An 18,113-nucleotide genomic window follows, 5' to 3' on the forward strand; every position below is an offset into this window, starting at 1 on the left:
GACCTGCCAGCGCTTTCGTTCGGTAAGTCACCTCATCTTTGTTTTTATATATAATGTTTTTAATATAAGTTATACAAAATTAGTTTAGAGCAGAATGCAAACTTCTGAGTCTAGACTGGAGGCAGTGTGTTGCCTCGTTATGAAATGTGGAGCCTGTAGTTCTGTCTTCTGTGTCGCAGAGGGGACCCCCAGCGGGCCTGCCGGTCGGCTCGCACCACCCGGCGCAACTGCGGTCGGGTCCCTCGGGCCACTCCCGAGCCCCTGCCCACGGCTACGGGGAGGGGAGAGGTCAGTACTATGCTCCCAAAGGTAAGCCAGGAGCTCCCTAACCTACGTACTTGTGCTTCCAGTAGCCCATAGTACAAATTGATATTGTTACCATTTATTCTCGGGTCGTCAGTCAGTCGGTCTACCTCGACTTCGTCTCTTGTAGCGATCTCTTCGTATCGGAGTAGTACTTCCACTTGACATCTTATTTTAATGGAAACCGATCCAGTTGTTGTTGAGAACGTATTGAGTTCACTACCGGTGTTGGTCTTTACTTTAGACCATTTTCAAGTGGTTATGAATCTTTCTTTTCTTTTTTTAAATTATTTGAAGTCGATTTTGAGAACCACTTGAAAATGGCCTAATGTAAAGGCCATAACTGGTAGTTGACCCAGTAAAATTGTCTGCAGCAACTGTAATGATTTTAATTAATTAAACAAACAGTTGCAGCATCAGCACACTCTCTGAACATGGAGAAACTAATCATGGGTTACCCCAGGAGCCCTTAAACCAAGTGAAATTAAAATGTAAAATATTTTTGTTTGGAAACTGTGTGTGCTAATACAACAGTTCTACCCAATTAGTGTAACGGAAAAGTATCTGACATTCTCAAAAATGTTAATTATAGTGCTAGTTTTCTGGTGATTTAGTTGACACATCAACCAAAGATGTATCATCCCATGCTAGCAGTTACTTTGATGTCGCTAGAACAAAAATAACATTAATGCTTGTCTTCCTAGGTTCTTGACTGTGAAATAATAATGTCACAGTGTTTGTATACATTTTTCAATTTGCTCTTTCCAGGTGAATCAAATAAATACAAAATTTTTGGAGATCATTGATTCCATTTTAATTGTACTGATAAATTCAAATCCAGTCTTCCACACTGCAGTTGAATACAAAATACAAGAAATATGTAACGCGTAACTATATGACTAACAACAACAACAACAACAACAATAACAACAACAACAACAACCACAACCACAACCTGCTTGGCCTTGCACATGTCCTTATATAAGAACATAGTTATCCCTGAAGCCAAACTCCTTATTACAGTGTAAATAGATAGATAAAAAATCTACTCACCAAACGGCCGCAGGGGAACATGCACACAAAAGGATTTAATGTTTACAAGCTTTCAGAGCCAGTGGCTCTTTCATCTGGCAGAAGAGTTGAAGGGGAAGAGAGAGGGGTGAAGGAAAAGGACTGGGGAGGTTATTACAGAAGATGTGTTTGTAAAGTTAATAAAAATTACATATTCATAAAAACTTAAGCATACTAGTCAGATTTTTAATATACCCTGATTTTCTTCTCGTTGCTCCAGCCATGTAAAAAATTTTATAATTTTATTTTTCACACAAAATATTGTAAAATGTTTTATTGATCAGTTATTTTTGAAACATGCAAATTTTTGCTGAAGTATCTGATTATTTTAATTAATACCATGTACAGAGACTTTTATTTTTAAGTTACAATGTTTACTGTCTTATGTGAAAGATTATTATCTACTAAACCATTTACAATTTCAGTAATTTCTACTCATTAACTTCACAAAACTGTATTTCATGAGTGAATTATTACCTTTCTGCATTGCAAATCATAGTTTTAACAGGATGGGAATGTGTATACATGAAATTCCAAACTGTCATAACTTTGTAAATCGAGTGGTATAACTAACTTGCTATTTACAGGACATTCAGCTGTATGAAAAAGTTTTAAATAATCTATATGTATAAAGCCGAGTGTCCATTTGTTTCTACATCTACATCTACATTTACATCTCTATATCTATATAGATACTTTGCTAGCCACTGTAAGGTGGGTGGCAGAGGGTACCTTGTACCACTACTACTCATTTCGTTTCCTGTTCCACTCGCAAATAGAGCAATGGAAAAATGACAGTCTATACGCCTCTGTATGAGACCTGATTTCTCATATCTTACCCTTGTGGTCCTTACGCACAATGTATGTTGGTGGCCGTAGAATTGTTCAGCAGTCAGCTTCTGATTCCTGTTCTCTAAATTTTCTCAACAGTAAAAGAACATCGCCTTCCATCCAGGGATTCCCACTCCGTTTCCCAAAGCATTTCCATAAACTTACATTGTGTTCAAACCACCTATAAGAGATCTAGCAGCCCACCTCTGAACTGCTTCAATGTCTTCCTTCAATCAAATCTACTACAGATCTCAAACACTCATGCAGTAGTCAAGAATAGGCGCATCAGTGTCCTTTACAGGTGAACCTTTTTTTCGTAAAATCCTCCCAATGAACCAAAGTCAACAATTCACCTTCCCTACCACAGTTCTCACATGCTCATTCCGTCGCATTTTGCTTGCAACGTTATGCCCAGATATTTAAATGACTTGGCTGTGACAAGTAGGACACTAGTAATACCATATCCGAACATTACAGGTTCGATCTTCCTACTGACCCACATTAAATCACATTTTTCTGCATTTAGGGTTAGCCGCCAACATGGCACCAACTAGAAATTTTGTCTAAGTCTCTTGTATCTTCGTATAGTCACTCAACTTCGATACCTTACCGCACACCACAGCATCATCAGCAAACAACCACAGATTGCTGCCCACCTTGTCTGCCAAATCATTTATGTACCATGTGGTTATAATTAAACTTCCCTTATTTAATACATTATAATATGGAAACTAATTACCGTAAGAGTACCAAACTTGGTGACAATAATGTCCAGATTTCCATGTGTCACAGCACCACCATCCAGTTCCTACTAAATTTTCTCAACGGTGTTTCTTCAAAAGAACATCACCTTCCATTCAGGGATTCCCATTTGATTTCACAAAGCATTTCCATAAACTTACATGGTGTTCAAACCTACTGGTAACGTATCTAGCAGCCCGCCTCTGAACTTCCGTTCAGGTGCTGTGATCGGTCATAGTCTCAGACACCTGACCAGTCGCAGTGCACTTGTTGACGTGTCAACATGAGCTTGGACAAAAGGAGCAGGGCATTATTGGATTGTTGGTGAAGCTCTGTTACCAAAACAACAGTAATGCTGCAGCTGCACTTCGAGAATATCATCAGCTGAAAGGGCTATGGAAGGGTCCTCTTTCTCCATGTAGAGCATGAAGAAGAAGTTCGAATCAACTGGAGAACTGGGTGTTGCCCTGGGAAGCTGATGACTGGTTGCACCACAAATGGTTGATGAAATTGCTGTCGCTGCGGCAGACAACACTGTGTGCAATTCCTGATCATCAGGCAGTGTGCTTGCTGTGTCATGACAGTTGAACATACCATGATCCACTGTACGAAAGGTGCTTTGAACCATTCTCAAATGGTATCTGTATAAGATCCATATTGTACAGCATCTTGCACCATAGGACGCACAATGACGTGTTAAATTCCAAATTTATTTGCAAATTTTACAGCTGTTTTCTTTCCCACTCTCCACTTACCTTGCTTATACATGATACTTTCACTTTTTTGTATGTTGTATGTTTGTTTTTTGTCAGACTGCAGCTGTGATTGATTTTCACTGTTGTCTCCTATTTGTGTCAAACACAGTAGATTACATTTTCTTCAATGACTTCCTCTTTTGTTTCCCTAGTTTTTTAAATTTTGTCTAGTTTCACGACTTTCCCAATGTAATTTTGTTTTCCAAATCATAGTTTCTGTATCATATAGGCCACTTTTCTGGTGAGAAATTCTCACCCACTTATTACCTCTTGTCAACCCTTATCTGTTCCCACAATTTTTGTATGAATTTTTCTGATTTTCCCAACCTTTTTCCTTGCTTTTCTTTCGCTTTTCTACATTCTTCCACTCTCTGCTTCTCCTTTTTGCCACTCCCACCATCTCTAGCACTCCAAACCCTCATCTCTTGCCATGGTGAATCCCATCCCATATGACGTCCATTCCTTTCAAAAACATGCTTTTGCACTATCAAAACTAAGTTCCCACATCCTGTTTCCTGAAACATGCTTGTCCCTGGGAATTACTCCCAAAGGCCTAACATTGAAAGTTCCTGTTTCGGGACGTAATACTACTCTACATCAGCCTCTTTTACAGTTTCAAATACAGCAGTCTCTTGCATTTATCAAGCTAATCCTTAAACTAAAGGCCTTATCTGCCAATTTCCACTCCACCAGGCTTCTCTCCTTGTACAAAATCTTGCACTCACCTGCCCCTCTTGTTTCCTTGGATGATATCATCCACCAAGCCAACATCAGGCTGCAACAACATGCCAGACTTCACCTAAAAAAGCTGCCCATCTTCTTGTAAACTACCTCAACAGTGGTGATCCCTTCCTGCCCCTCTGCAGCTCCCCACTCCTCTCCTAGAAACCAAGCTTGTCCAACCTCCTTCACATCCCGCAACCTTCACCACTGCCTGCCCGACCAATAACAACTCAAGATCACAAGAACCTGTCATGACGGTACAGTGTTCCCAACCTCACATCTGAAGCAGCCTCCCTCCCCCACCCCTCCCCTAAATTATCTGCATTATCCTAGGGTCTCCCTTTCAGCTGTAAACCTGCATTTAATCATACCGTTTGGGTGAAGGGCCTACTTTCCTTCACATGTAATGTCAACTGGGACTATCACTTTGCAACCAAATCCCAAAACCATTCCAACACCAAATCTGACATTGAACCTTGCCTTGGACAGTTTTGACCATGATCCCAACTTGATCCACTGCTGCTACCTCAAAAGCATCCCTTACAAGCCTTCCAAGAATTTCTCACATCCAGCACTGCATCACAATCCTTCCTCAGGTCTCTACAACATGATCCTAAACTGTCATCTACAGAACTCCAAGCTCTTTGTTCCCTAAAAGTTGATGATTCCATCATCATCCTCCCAGTGGGCATGGATCTACCACTGTGCTACTTTACCAATGGGAATATGTATGCCAGCTGCATGACACATCCAGGTACAGCATATGCCATCAAGATCAGCACCCACCAAGCGTATATCTGCCATGATTGACCAACCCCTGCAACCCATAGACTTCCTTCCTATATTAAAGACAGCAGCCATTTCCTAGAGTTCCGAAATCTGTGCCCATCCCACTCCCATTGCACACTTTGCTTGTCACCAGTGATGCCACCTCCCTCTATACCAACATCCCCCATGTACATGGGCTGTCTGCTGCTGAACATTTCTCCAAATATATGACATATTTCTTGCTCACCTTAATCAACTTTATACTTACCAACTTATATTTTACCTTTGAGTGACAGACATACAAACAGATCTAGGGCACAGCCATGGAAACTAGAATGCCTCTTTCCTATGCCAGTCTTTTCATGGATCGCTTGGAGGAGACTTTCCTGGATTCCATAAGCCTTCAGAACATGGTCTGATTTAGACACTTTGATGACATCTTCATGGACTCAGGGTGAGGCTGCCATGTTAAAATTCTTGAAATCTTTAAATACATTCTCCAAATTAAATTTCACATGGCTATATTCTAAATCCCCTGCCACTTTTCCTTGACATTGATCTTATTGTCAGTGAAGGTCAGTTGCAAACATTACGCTGTGTAGAGTCTTTCTTTCTTATCGTATCCTGTAACTCTCCCCTGACAGGGGGTTCTGGGTGACTTTTCCAAATTCTACCCCCTTTTCGTAAACCTCAACAGTCCATTTCCTTCGTTGCTCTTCCTTCCCCTTCAACCCTTCTGCCAGAAGAAGGAGTGACTGGCTCCAGAAGCTTGCAAACTTCAATACATTTTATATGTGTGTTCTCTCACGAACTCAAGAACGCAGAAAACCTTGTGCTCCACAGTCGCCATCACTCTCACAACTGACAGTGAAACAGAATGATGGCTCTATTGTCGCGCGAACTCTACCGGCCGCTTCTGAAACCATCACCGCCTGTCCACAGCCGCCCACCAAAAACTTTGAAACTTCCTCTTTTCATTGGTGTAAAGCTTGTTTATTTTGAATTGGTGCTTGAATACATACGAATTTTTGAAAAAGGGGTACATCATTTAGAATAACCCTGTTCTATGGGATACACTTTTTAATGTGTACATAACAGTAGTGTAATCAAATAAAAGGACACAAAGTTGCAATATTAACCACTAAAATCAACACTTGTCATATCAGATGTGAGAGTACAGTCACAATCTTAAAAATTAAAATAAACATTTTCCATAGAGATATCACCACTTGCAGAAGTAGATAAACTTTGAAACATTATTTGTACAGCGAAATTCTTTTTATATTGAAACATGAGTGTTGCATCAGCCATTTATATTGCTTTATTGTCAAATTTTTGTACGGCCTCGATCTAGCAGAGAGGGAACTTCGTCAAAAGTTTGAGAGCATTCACTTTGTTGTCCTCTTGTACCTTGGGATGTCAGTTTTGAATTTTTTTTTCTGTACTGTGTTTGTGAATTGCTTCCCTGACCACACATCATTTAATGTTGTGCATGACAAAAAGTGCAGAGACACAGAGTTAGAGATTAATAACGTCCTATCTTGTTTTTGCAGCCTCCGCCCCACCAGCCAACTACAGCCGCGGAGCCGACATGTATGCGGGTGCGTACGGTGGCCGCAGCAACGCGTTCGAGATGCGCCACCACAAGGTCTGACAGACGGCGGCTGCCGGCGGAGAGTGGTGCACGCCGGGCCTCTCTTTTGCTGCCCCCCCGGTTTCCGGAGGCTTCCGGAGTCGGCCGCCGCCACCCCCGACATAGTCGCGGGGCGGAGACTACTACGACCACTGCCGCACGAGAGGTGGAACGGCTGTTCTCGGGAGCAAGTGGAGAACTAGTGATTTTTAAAAGGAACATTCGGACCAAATGGGGGGGAGAGAAGGCGGGGTGGCATTATCTGTAAGACTCAGATTATCATTACAATTGTGCTCACTGCGAACTTGTGGAGAGAAACTTTTTTCTGACTGAATGACAAATTCCCACCTTCCACGTGACGTCACGTCATTCACCGTCGCTTTTTGGGGTGTGCGACGCTTCGCCAGTCGGTCGAGCGATAGGCCCGTACGTCTTACTGTCGTAAGCCGGATTGCACGAGTACAGCTTGCATCTCAGAAGGGGTGCAGGCTCTGTGCTAAATCATTTCAGAAGTTTGGTTTTCCACACTGCCCGGAGAGCAAAAGAAGCTGTGGCTGTATGTTGCTGGTGTGGTTGTAAGGTATCAGTTCGGTTTGACGATGTGGTACGCAGTTTGTTTTTTTCCACTCTTCTCCTATAAGGGATAACGCAAAGTTATGGATGACACCTATTTGTGCGACATTAATCTGTAATGGAAGCATATCATTAGAGGTATCTGTCAGTATAACAGCACCAAAGACTTGGATTGTAGGGTTTTAGGGTTATATGACAGAAGCTCACTAAATGCATTTGAACTGGTACCCGTGCAGAGCCTGTAAATGTGCAGAGTCCCACAGGCAGTTGTCAAGCTGTATAGCCGTGCAAATATATTGGCGTCGGATACTTCTGTTCCATAATAGATGTGTTCTGATGTGCAACCAGGTAACGGGCTAGATGCTTGCCAACAATGCTCTTTTGTGTTTTATCTTTCACTACATTTCAGCTACTGCCTAGAAATAAACAAAAATAATTCATTTTAATTGTGTCAAAAGAAATACATGCTGCTGCAAATATTGTGATGCAGGTTGAGACAACAATTTCTGTGCATTTTTTTTTTTTAACCCCCCCCACCCCAGTTTATTTGGGCAGGAAATTTTCAGTAACTGTCTGTGTTCTGCCTGTGCTTTTATGAGAGGCGATAAACATCTTTAGCTGAAGTGAAGTAGCCCAAACAGTATTGTATCTGTGCTGTATTTGATTTTTGCATAGGATTCTGTATATACCTGTGCACAGGCTACTCAGTTATTAGGGAACATGCGAGGTGTTTCTTTCACCTCCTTGAGTTTTATGAAACTTGATGCTGCAAGTGGGTACTCGTGTCTGAGTTACTGTGGACCAATAGAGCAAAGTTGTATCAGTTCATTCCACAAAGAGAATCAGCCCTGAGACATTATGCGGTAGTTTTCGTCCGAAGAGATCTGTGGTCACAAGCTCCCGTGCTCCAGTGGCAGTGTCCCCCTTTATATTAGCATCATTTTTTTGACTACATGTTTGTGCTACATGTTGCACACGAACTTGTGATTTTGTTTATTAGTTATGGATATATTTATTGTTAACAATGTTAGATATTTGCATTAAGTTTTACACTTGACGTTGGTAGAAAGTCTGACTGAGCAGTGGTGGAGCTACCTACGAGAGAAAATATTTTGTGTAAATTTTTGCTGTAATTTAAAAACATTTCGTAACTTTGCTGATAATTTGAAAGATTATTTATGGCATTTAATATTTTGAGCTACGTAAGCAGTTTATGTCTTATTTGAGTGTCAGCAGTTTTTGGTTTTACCTTTCTTTTGTTACGCTTGTATGTGTGAAATTTTATTTTTGTCTTGTAACGATATGGTAGCTCAGTACTGATGGATATTACATGTTTCACATTTTGTATTTGGAAGTAACTTGTTCGTACTCAAACGCAGTATTATTGTGCTCATGTTCCACTTGTCTCTTTCTTTTTTTGTGTAATAAAAGTGATTGATAAGATTGCAATTATTTTTCATTTCACGTTGTTTAGCAACAGCAAACACTGCATGTTATATGCCAAAATGTTCATTTCAGTAATCTGCCTGAAAATATAATTTGAGGGCTTGCGTATTTGTTTGGTATTTGTTTTGAAAGAAGTCAGTATGAGCTATCTGCATGTTTGATGATCTTCTAAGTCCCTTGTATTCTTGTAATATTTTTAAGTAGGAAAAAACTGCAGTTTTATTAAACAAAATTGCATGCGCTGGTAGAAAACTGACATTTACAGTTGGGGGGTCTGGTGTATCTAACCAACAGTAATCTGTGCAGAGTCAGTTTGCCCTCTTCCCCTCTAAGCTTCAGCTGCTGAAACTGCTCCTTTAATTATTATTGTTTCTTAGCTCCATAGGCCATGTCTGTCGCTTGATAAATGCATTTCATGTGCATCTTTACTGAAAATTCCCAAATCAAAAGAAATTATTTGCAAAGACATATATATTGAAAACTTGGAAAACTTTCTTATTCCCTATGCTTCTGTAATTGAAAGGTTCAGTGAAAAAAAGTGTTAACCCTCAATTTAGAAAGGGATAGATTGAGGAATTTACCTGTGGTGTTTCTGAATGTGCTACATGCTGAAAGCATGTAGTTTCATATGTACCACTAAAAAGCACTGTGTGTTAAATAATTTTATTTTGTCTTATTGTATTTATGTTATTGTCTTTGACTTTAACCAAACGTGTTACATGCAATACCTCAGAAAAGTTCGTGCGTACACCACACACACACACACACACACACACACACACACACACACACACAGAGTGTTGAAAAAAGTTGAGTATTTTGAAAGGTTGAAAAAGATTGTGAATACTCATTCAAGCAAGGGGCTAAATGGTGTTTGGTTGCAGATAGGATAAGAGTGATTGCATTGGTGCTTCATCAACAGTGTTTTGATATTTTTCAGTAACCTAGCACTCTCAGTACACTTAGTCTGAGCATCAGATGGTCTGCAGTCAGATATGTGATTTGATTTGTGTTGTTCTGTAATTTCACTGAAACATGTGTTATTGTATGATAAATTGCTCACAACTCTGGGCATGTACTGTGACGTCCAACCTACTTACACAGATGACTTCACTTTAGTGTTTATTGTCATTTTACCGCTTTTATGTACAAACGGTTCAGTATTTTCTCTTTTCAGTTTCCAATCATTCGTTAGTGATAGAATCCTACTACTGAAAAACAGGTACAGTAGATACCATTTTGTGTTACAGTTCAGCAAATGGAAGTAATGTGTGCATGAAATTATCTACAACGCAGAGCACTGCTTGATAAGTTGTTCAGAGATATGTTCCCTAACACCACCAAAGGAAAACATTGGAAGACCCCACTCGTTCCATACACCTGCTATGGACAAGCAACCTCAGTGTTTTCCAGTCCCTGTCTTCTCCTACAGTTTTTACCCTCCACAGCTGCCTCAGTAGAAGTTAATTTTTGATGTCTTCCTCATTTCTTATCTTACCAGTCTACTCAATTTGCAATATTGTCCTATTGCACCATGTCTGCATTACTTGATCTCTTCTTTTTTCAGTTTTCCCACAGTCTATGTTTCAGTTAGGTACAATACTATGCTCCAAATGCACATTCTCAGAAATTTCTTCCTCACGTTAAGGCCAATATTTGATTCTAGCGATCTTCTGTTAACAAGTAATGCCCTCTTTACGAGTGCTGGTCTGCTTTTTATGTCATCCTTGCTTTGTCCACCTCGTGTTAGTTTGGTTACAAGGTCGTGGTATTCCTTCACTTTGCTTCATGGTCCCCAGTTTTGATGTTAAGTTTATAACCAATTTCATTTCTTCTACTCCTCTTTGATGTAGTCTCTCTTTGGTTTACCTTCAGTCCATATTCTTATCTCATTAGACTGTTCATTCCATCCACTAGATCTAATCGTAGTTCATCTTAACAGTGATATCCTTTCCTCTGCAATTTTAATCCAACTCCTGAACCTTCCTTTTATTTCCTTCATTACTTCTTCAGCATATAGAATGAACAGTGGAATCAGTAGACTACATCCCTGTTTTACATCCTTCCTAATGTGAGCCCTCCCTTTCTTATTTTTCCTTCTTTGTTCTTATCCATATTTTTCGTTATCTGTATTTCCTTATAGCTTACACATATTTTCCTGTCTATTTCAAACACATTGCACAATTTTGCAACACCTTTCCTAAGTTGAATCCTATGAATGTGTATACATTTAGTGGACCAAAAGCCTGCAGCCAGTGTTCACCGGTTAGCAACATTCTATTGTCTGCATTGCAAACATTGTGCGATGAAATTTATTGACCTGGGTGGTTGTCATGGCTTGCCCCTCCTGTGAACCTATGTTTGTTCAACTTGTTTTTCTTATTTTGATAAATGTGACCACCTCTCAAAATATTGAACAGCTACGTTAACTGTGTGTGTGTGTGTGTGTGTGTGTGTGTGTGTGTGTGTGTGGATGTACGCACTCAGGGACACACACAAAAAGAACAGATTTCTGTAGCTTACAGTGGCAGTATTTTGGCAAAGGATTTTTTTATCAGTTGGGAGTATCTACTATGATAGCACCGCCTTTTTTAAAATTATTTTTTATTTTTATTTTTTATTTTTTTGCAAGAAATACATCTCTAGTAAAGTTTGTTGTGAACTTTGCCTGTCAGATATCATGACTGCTTTAAAATTCTGATGTCTACAGAAAAGCTCTGACCTTGCCGATGAATAAATGCATAGAGGAAACTTCAGGGGAGCATAAGAAGTTAAGTGAGGGCATAAATTTTGTATCTTCTCTCCGCTACACTAACTTTGCTGTGTAAACGTTTTTATTGCTGGGTGGTATAACGTGTACAAGCATCTCTATATAGGAGCTACAGTCACGAAGTTTTAACTACCACTTTGAAAAACAGTCGTGTAGTTAATTTTCTGTTTGTTCACTGGTACTCATCTCCAGTCCTGGTACAAGTTGAAGTCTGCACGGTACAGTACCTAGAAGGCCACTGGGGTAGCCAAAACCACGGATACTAGAACACACAGTAAGGGTCATGCACGGGAAGGGTTTGAGCTGTGACGTCACCGTACATCCTCCTCTCATGCTGGACTGCACTGAAGCTTATAGGCACACGGCGCACTCGTGTCTAACTCATACACAGGTAGGAATGTAATAGGGTTTAGTGTGTTATTGTTTCTGTTATTATTATTAAGCTTTATATTAAACTATGTTTTTCTGTGGTTGATGAAATGGTAGTGTAAAGCCTCCGAACTATGCCTGTTCCAGATTTTGTTAATAACTCTGAATATTCAAAACATTAAGGTTTAAATCAATCAAACCTGGTAGAATACTAAATTGTCTGAATTTTCTATTTAATAATGACTTCACCAGGAAGAAGATATTTCAGTATGTCTCTGACAAAATATAATGCTTTATAAGATGTACTACATAAAGTCGCATCCTTCAAAATCTTCACTGTCCTTTCATAACAACATGTTGTTGACAGTCAGAAAAGAGCCCTGAATCACTTTTTGAACTTGTTTTAATTTCGTGTAACTCAGACATACATCGAGAGAGATGATCCTGTAAATCTGCATTGCTTTTCGTAAGGCCTTTTATTTTCGCTTCCATAATTTCTAATTGTTGGCATAAGCATGCACTGTGGCATTCACAGCAGTGTTTGTTTTCATGGTTGATGTTTTGTTCCTGTAGTAATTTCTTCATTATATGGTAATACATTTATCTGTAAGACATCATTTACTTCTTTAAAGGAGCTTCGTTATTGTGCCCAAATATTTCTCACATTATTAGGCTCATTACTTCACCCTAAATCAGCACAGGAGGGTGGGAGATTTAGAAATTGAACAGCACCAGCCTTCCTGTTGCATTCTGAAACAATATTCAACAATTCACTTTTCAGATCCCTTTCATAATCCACATGATTGAAATGTATTGAGCAGACATGAGCATTTTCAACTCAAAACAAATCTGCCCATTTACATGTGTTTATTCATTCTCGTTTCATCTCATGGTTTTTATGAAAATTGTGAAATGTAGTTCCTAACTTACTTAGCTGTCTGCTGTGGGTAGCACAGTTGGCAGTTATGCAGCAAACCATTTTTTGTCACTTAAAAACTTACTCTAAAACAGCCATGAATACACTGGTAAGTGTAGCATTACTCTTTAACTCAGTCATGAGTAACTAATAAAAATTCACACTGCCATAAACAACCTAGGTTTTGCTCATGCAGTAGGTTATGGTAACTGCAGGCTACTGAGTGCTGCTCGAGTTCGTTCTGATGTCAGCAGCACAGCTTGATACTGCACATATGCCTTGCGATCCCTACCGTGTATTCTAGCATCTGTCGCCAAAACCAATGGTGCAGCTCATTGATAAAAACGAGTACCACATGGTAGTTCACTTTTGCCACCAACAGAGATGTTGCAGCTGTTGTCAGGCCAATCCAGATGACTTCTGTAGCTGTCTGGATTGGTCTCGGACAGCTGCAATATCTCTGCTTGTGACAAGAATGCACTACCATATGGTGCTCCATTCTATCAATGAGCAGTGCCATATGGCTTTGGCTTCTCCAGTGACACGCTAGGTACTGTGGCATGTGGACCTCAATGTATACCAATAGTGGAGACATGTACAATGTATGTTCTGAACATTTCTTGCCTGACTGCTTTTTTAAAACATTAAAAATAAAACTATGGTGCTATTTTTCAATGTAGTCACCCTTTATTTCAATACACTTTTCACATCTGTTAATTAACAATTCTGTGCCTTTCTTTCACTTCATCATCGTCATCACCATCATCATACTCAAATTTCCTTCCTTGATGATCTTTCTACAGTTTCGAAAAGAGACAGTAGTCACTGGGGGCTGGACTATAGGGTGGGTGGTCAATCTCCTGGAAGCCACATTGCCACATAGTTGCCGTGTGAACTGGCACATCGTCACGGAGAAAGACAGACACCGTGTGACACCCTTTCTCACCAATTCGTTTGATGGAGTCAAGTAATTTGTGCAGAAGTGAAGCTTAGTATTGTACATTCACAGTGGTACACCTTTCTTTGAAATCAACTGGGAGAATTCTTCTGGAATCTCACAAGATTGTTACTGTGACTACCTTCGCCTCTCTTGGTGGAGTTTCATTTGGTTTACGTCATTCAAGAGATTCTCTTTCGGACAGTGGGTCATAACAAAGAACCATAGTTTCATCTCCTGTACCAGTGGGTACTTCATTCTGGTTGCCAGGGCACAGCTTCAAACACTCGGTGAAAAGAGTCACGTGGTACTCCTTCTGCACTGCAGAGAGAAGTCTGGACAACCGTCGTGCTCTGACTTTCTTGATGTGCAAATGATCATGCATGATCCAAAGAATGATTGCTTAGATAACCCTAATCTTGCTACAATTTGCTTGAGTTTCAGCTGCCCATCATTCAGAACTTTACTTTCTACAATAGTAGTGGTTTCCTCAGTCACCACTTCAACAGGTCATCTGACATGTAGATCGTCAGCAGTGCTCTCCGTGCCGAGACGGAACTGTTTAGATGATTCCTTCACTGTGGAGTTTGAAGGGGAAGCACCACCATAAACACTGCCCAAACAGACTTAGATTTCAGCTGGTGAAAACCCTTCTTTTGTGAGGAACTCTAACAGTGCATGATACTCAGTTTTATCCATCGCAGCACCGCAGCGCGTAACATCTTAGTTAAATGAGTGCCACTGTACGACTGAAGCTAGTAGTGGGCCGCAATTCGTGTGCTCATCTACTGTCTGGTGTTGCTATCTCTACTCTCCGAGGCATTTTAACCTTCACACTTGTTTTCGAGTTCATATCAGAAGCTTACAGAACCTACCTTGTACCAGCAAACAAACAAAAAAATTAACTACATAGCTTATTTTGTCAAGGTGATAGTTACAGCTTTATGAATACTGCTTGTATGTATCAACTAGTAACGAAAATTTTCTTTCTCATATACTGCTATGCTGTTTGCTTTATTTATCAGTAAGGCCCATAAATGGTCACATTTCACATCTCCTATTCTTTTACAGTGTTTTTGAATTACTGGGGCCTCTCGGTATGTCCTAGCGTACTAATGATTGCACCTGCAAAAAATAAAAAGACTTTAGTATCATAGAATCAAATTCTGTGCTTCAAGATTCAACCGTTGCAAGTTTAAGGTTTAAGTGTAAACAGTTTGGGCTAGCTGAGCGTACATCTGAAAATTCGTCTTCATAGCTTTGGAGGATGTCTCCAGCATGAGGAGTTGAACCTTGAGACAATAATGAGGCTTAAACCATAGCCTAGTGCTCACAAAACAAGAGTTACAAGGGAATGACCTATCAGTTCGGAGAGCCTGAATTGTGTGATCGAGCTGGCATCTTTGATTCTGTGAATTTGTTATGGACATGGAGCTACTTTCTTATAGCCCATTTTAAGTAACATTTACAAGCAATCAGAATGGTAAAACTGAGCGTCTCTTTCTGCTCAAGCAAGCTGTGTTATTTACACATTATAGGTGCAGTTTCTGCTTCTGAAGTTGAGCGTCTTGATCATTGTGGTTAGGAGTTACTAGGGGTTTCTTCATTGGACAATTGGCATGTGGCAAACTAAAGGAAAGTAAGACAGTTTAAGTGTTAATATAATTTTACTTAAAACAGCTATTTAGTAATTCTGATTTGCTACTTCTGGTCTTTGTAATGGAATGCTGATTATATGTGTTTTTTTCCCTACTAACTGCACTGCCAATTGAACACCAAAATATTGCTTTTTAACGATAAACTTCAGAAACCCTTGTCCCTCGAAATATGCTGTTTGCAAACAGTCCCTAAACTCTTTGTATGTGAAACATTACTATTTTCTTAAGATTATGTAGTAAATAATTTGATGTTAGCTTTGTGATTTTACAGACTTTCTACCAAAAGCAGTGATTATGTAATTGGGGTGGCACATGGACACATATGTGACTGAAGCTTTTCTGATGAGGCATCTGTTTGTGCAGATTACGCACAAATTGTATCTTTTCTAAATCGGTCACTGTGGCAAAACAAGGAATGGAAGATAATTTTAAATTCTGATGGTGTCGGTCAACTAACAAAGCTTGGGAAAAAAAGTTATTCCATCTTTCTTTTTTTTATGAGGGATCAAGAAGACATGTAGCTTTTGGAAAATTTTCTACCAAGCTTCATTGGAGGAACAACAAAACTAGAATTACATTCTGTATATGCTGCTCATTGCCTTACAGTTTCCTTAATATGTTTTCAATTTTTATGCCAGCTCAGATTGTTTAATTTTCTGTGTTATTATTCCGTGTTTGCAAAATTGCTGTGCTTGTCTGATCTGGCTATTCTGCTTTAGTACAGGTTCATTTATGGATTCAGGCGCGCGCGCGCCCACACACACACACACACACACACACACTCTTATGGTGGGTGCCTGACTAAGATTTTCTCTAGAAACTTCATACAGAGTGCATACTTTATGCAGATGTTGTGCAAATACATACTAAAAATGGTATATTTTTTATCAAAAAACAAAGATGATGTGACTTACCAAACGGAAGCGCTGGCAGGTCGAAAGACACACAAACAAACACAAACATACACACAAAATTCAAGCTTTCGCAACAAACTGTTGCCTCATCAGGAAAGAGGGAAGGAGAGGGAATGACAAAAGGATGTGGGTTTTAAGGGAGAGGGTAAGGAGTCATTCCAATCCCGGGAGCGGAAAGACTTACCTTAGGGGGAAAAAAGGACGGGTATACACTCGCACACACGCACATATCCATCCACACATATACAGACACAAGCAGACATATTCTCATGTTTCACATATTTGAAATATGTCTGCTTGTGTCTGTATATGTGTGGATGGATATGTGTGTGTGTGTGTGTGTGTGTGTGTGTGTGTGCGAGTGTGTACCCGTCCTTTTTTCCCCCTAAGGTAAGTCTTTCCACTCTCGGGATTGGAATGACTCCTTACCCTCTCCCTTAAAACCCACATCCTTTCGTCTTTCCCTCTCCTTCCCTCTTTCCTGATGAGGCAACAGTTTGTTGTGAAAGCTTGAATTTTGTGTGTATGTTTGTGTTTGTTTGTGTGTCTTTCGACCTGCCAGCGCTTTTGTTTGGTAAGTCACATCATCTTTGTTTTTTGATAAATTTTTCCCACGTGGAATGTTTCCCTCTATTATACTAAATTGTATATTTTTACATAAAGAACAAGTTGATAACAAGAAACTGAAAAGGTTATAATAAGATTGCCATAAGGATCACCTATACTTGTAACTTTGCATTTTATTATTATGATTTGCAAAACAAGTTAGCATGCAGGGTTTTGTGTTGTTGTGAATCTTTTTAAAAGCAATATGTCTCAGTTTGTGCTGGCCTCATTTCAGATGCATTAAATGAGGGCAAGATGCCTTGTGTTCATTATTTTAGTTTATAAATGCGAAGCTAACGAATTTGTCTATGCTATGATTCCTATCACTTGCTTGAAACTCTATTTTTGTTCTCATGTTTCACCCTTTCAAATACATCATCACTATTCAAGTTTCTTGGAGAGCAGTGATGTCCCCTCCCGAAACACTGTCTCTCTTCTTACTCTTGTCTTCCAAAAATTGAAAATAATTATGTGCTTGAAGTACATAGCTTTTTTAAAATGCAAAACAGAAGACTCTGCAGTTTTCATGAATTTAATCCCCCTCAGCAGGTGTTAGGGAAACAAAATGGTTTGAAACATCATGTCCGGCAGAGTGAATTTTCTTTTTCTTCCATTCCAGTATGGTTTATTGTTGTTATATACTAGTGAAAGAGCAGTAGATGAGTAAGTTCAATGTACAATAGGCCTTGTTTCAGTTGTACCATACCAGACCGATTATGAGGACAATGTTCGGAATGAAGGTGTAACAGTGAAGCTAAAAAGTAGTCTTATTCACTCTTTGATGGCATAATGGAGGTTTCTGTTACAGTTCTGCTCAATTAGCCATGTGCCCCTCTAATGTGAAATTTAATTTTAAGATTTATGCTTTGCAGATCTGTTATGTCTCAGGCAATGCCAAATAATATCTTCATGCCAAAAAATTATTAGGTGATATTGTATGTGTGTGTGTGTGTGTGTGTGTGTGTGTGTGTGAGAGAGAGAGAGAGAGAGAGAGAGAGAGAGAGAGAGAGAGAGAGAGAGAAGAGTGAGAGAGTGAGAGACAAGGCATGAAAAGAAGATGAAAAAAAGAAAGCATTTGTAAGTGTTGGAAATGTTCTGT

At 39.6% G+C, this 18,113-nt stretch overlaps 1 protein-coding gene across 2 annotated transcripts in view; it reads left to right on the forward strand.

The window, feature by feature from the left end:
• LOC124718643 (disintegrin and metalloproteinase domain-containing protein 10) overlaps positions 1–8,844 on the forward strand; it is a 543,247-nt gene extending 534,403 nt beyond the window's left edge. The window contains exons 14-15 of one of the 2 annotated variants that reach the window (XM_047244269.1): positions 180–309; positions 6,746–8,844. In XM_047244269.1, coding sequence (XP_047100225.1) covers positions 180–309; positions 6,746–6,846 — 231 coding nt within the window. In that variant the 3' untranslated portion in view covers positions 6,847–8,844. The remainder of the gene's footprint in view (positions 1–179; positions 310–6,745) is intronic. The other variant, XM_047244270.1, reaches the window with a different exon arrangement.
• The last annotated feature ends 9,269 nt before the right edge of the window (positions 8,845–18,113 follow it).

Source organism: Schistocerca piceifrons, chromosome 10 (assembly GCF_021461385.2).
Source record: "Schistocerca piceifrons isolate TAMUIC-IGC-003096 chromosome 10, iqSchPice1.1, whole genome shotgun sequence".
In the NCBI taxonomy this organism is placed as follows: Eukaryota; Metazoa; Arthropoda; class Insecta; order Orthoptera; family Acrididae; genus Schistocerca; species Schistocerca piceifrons.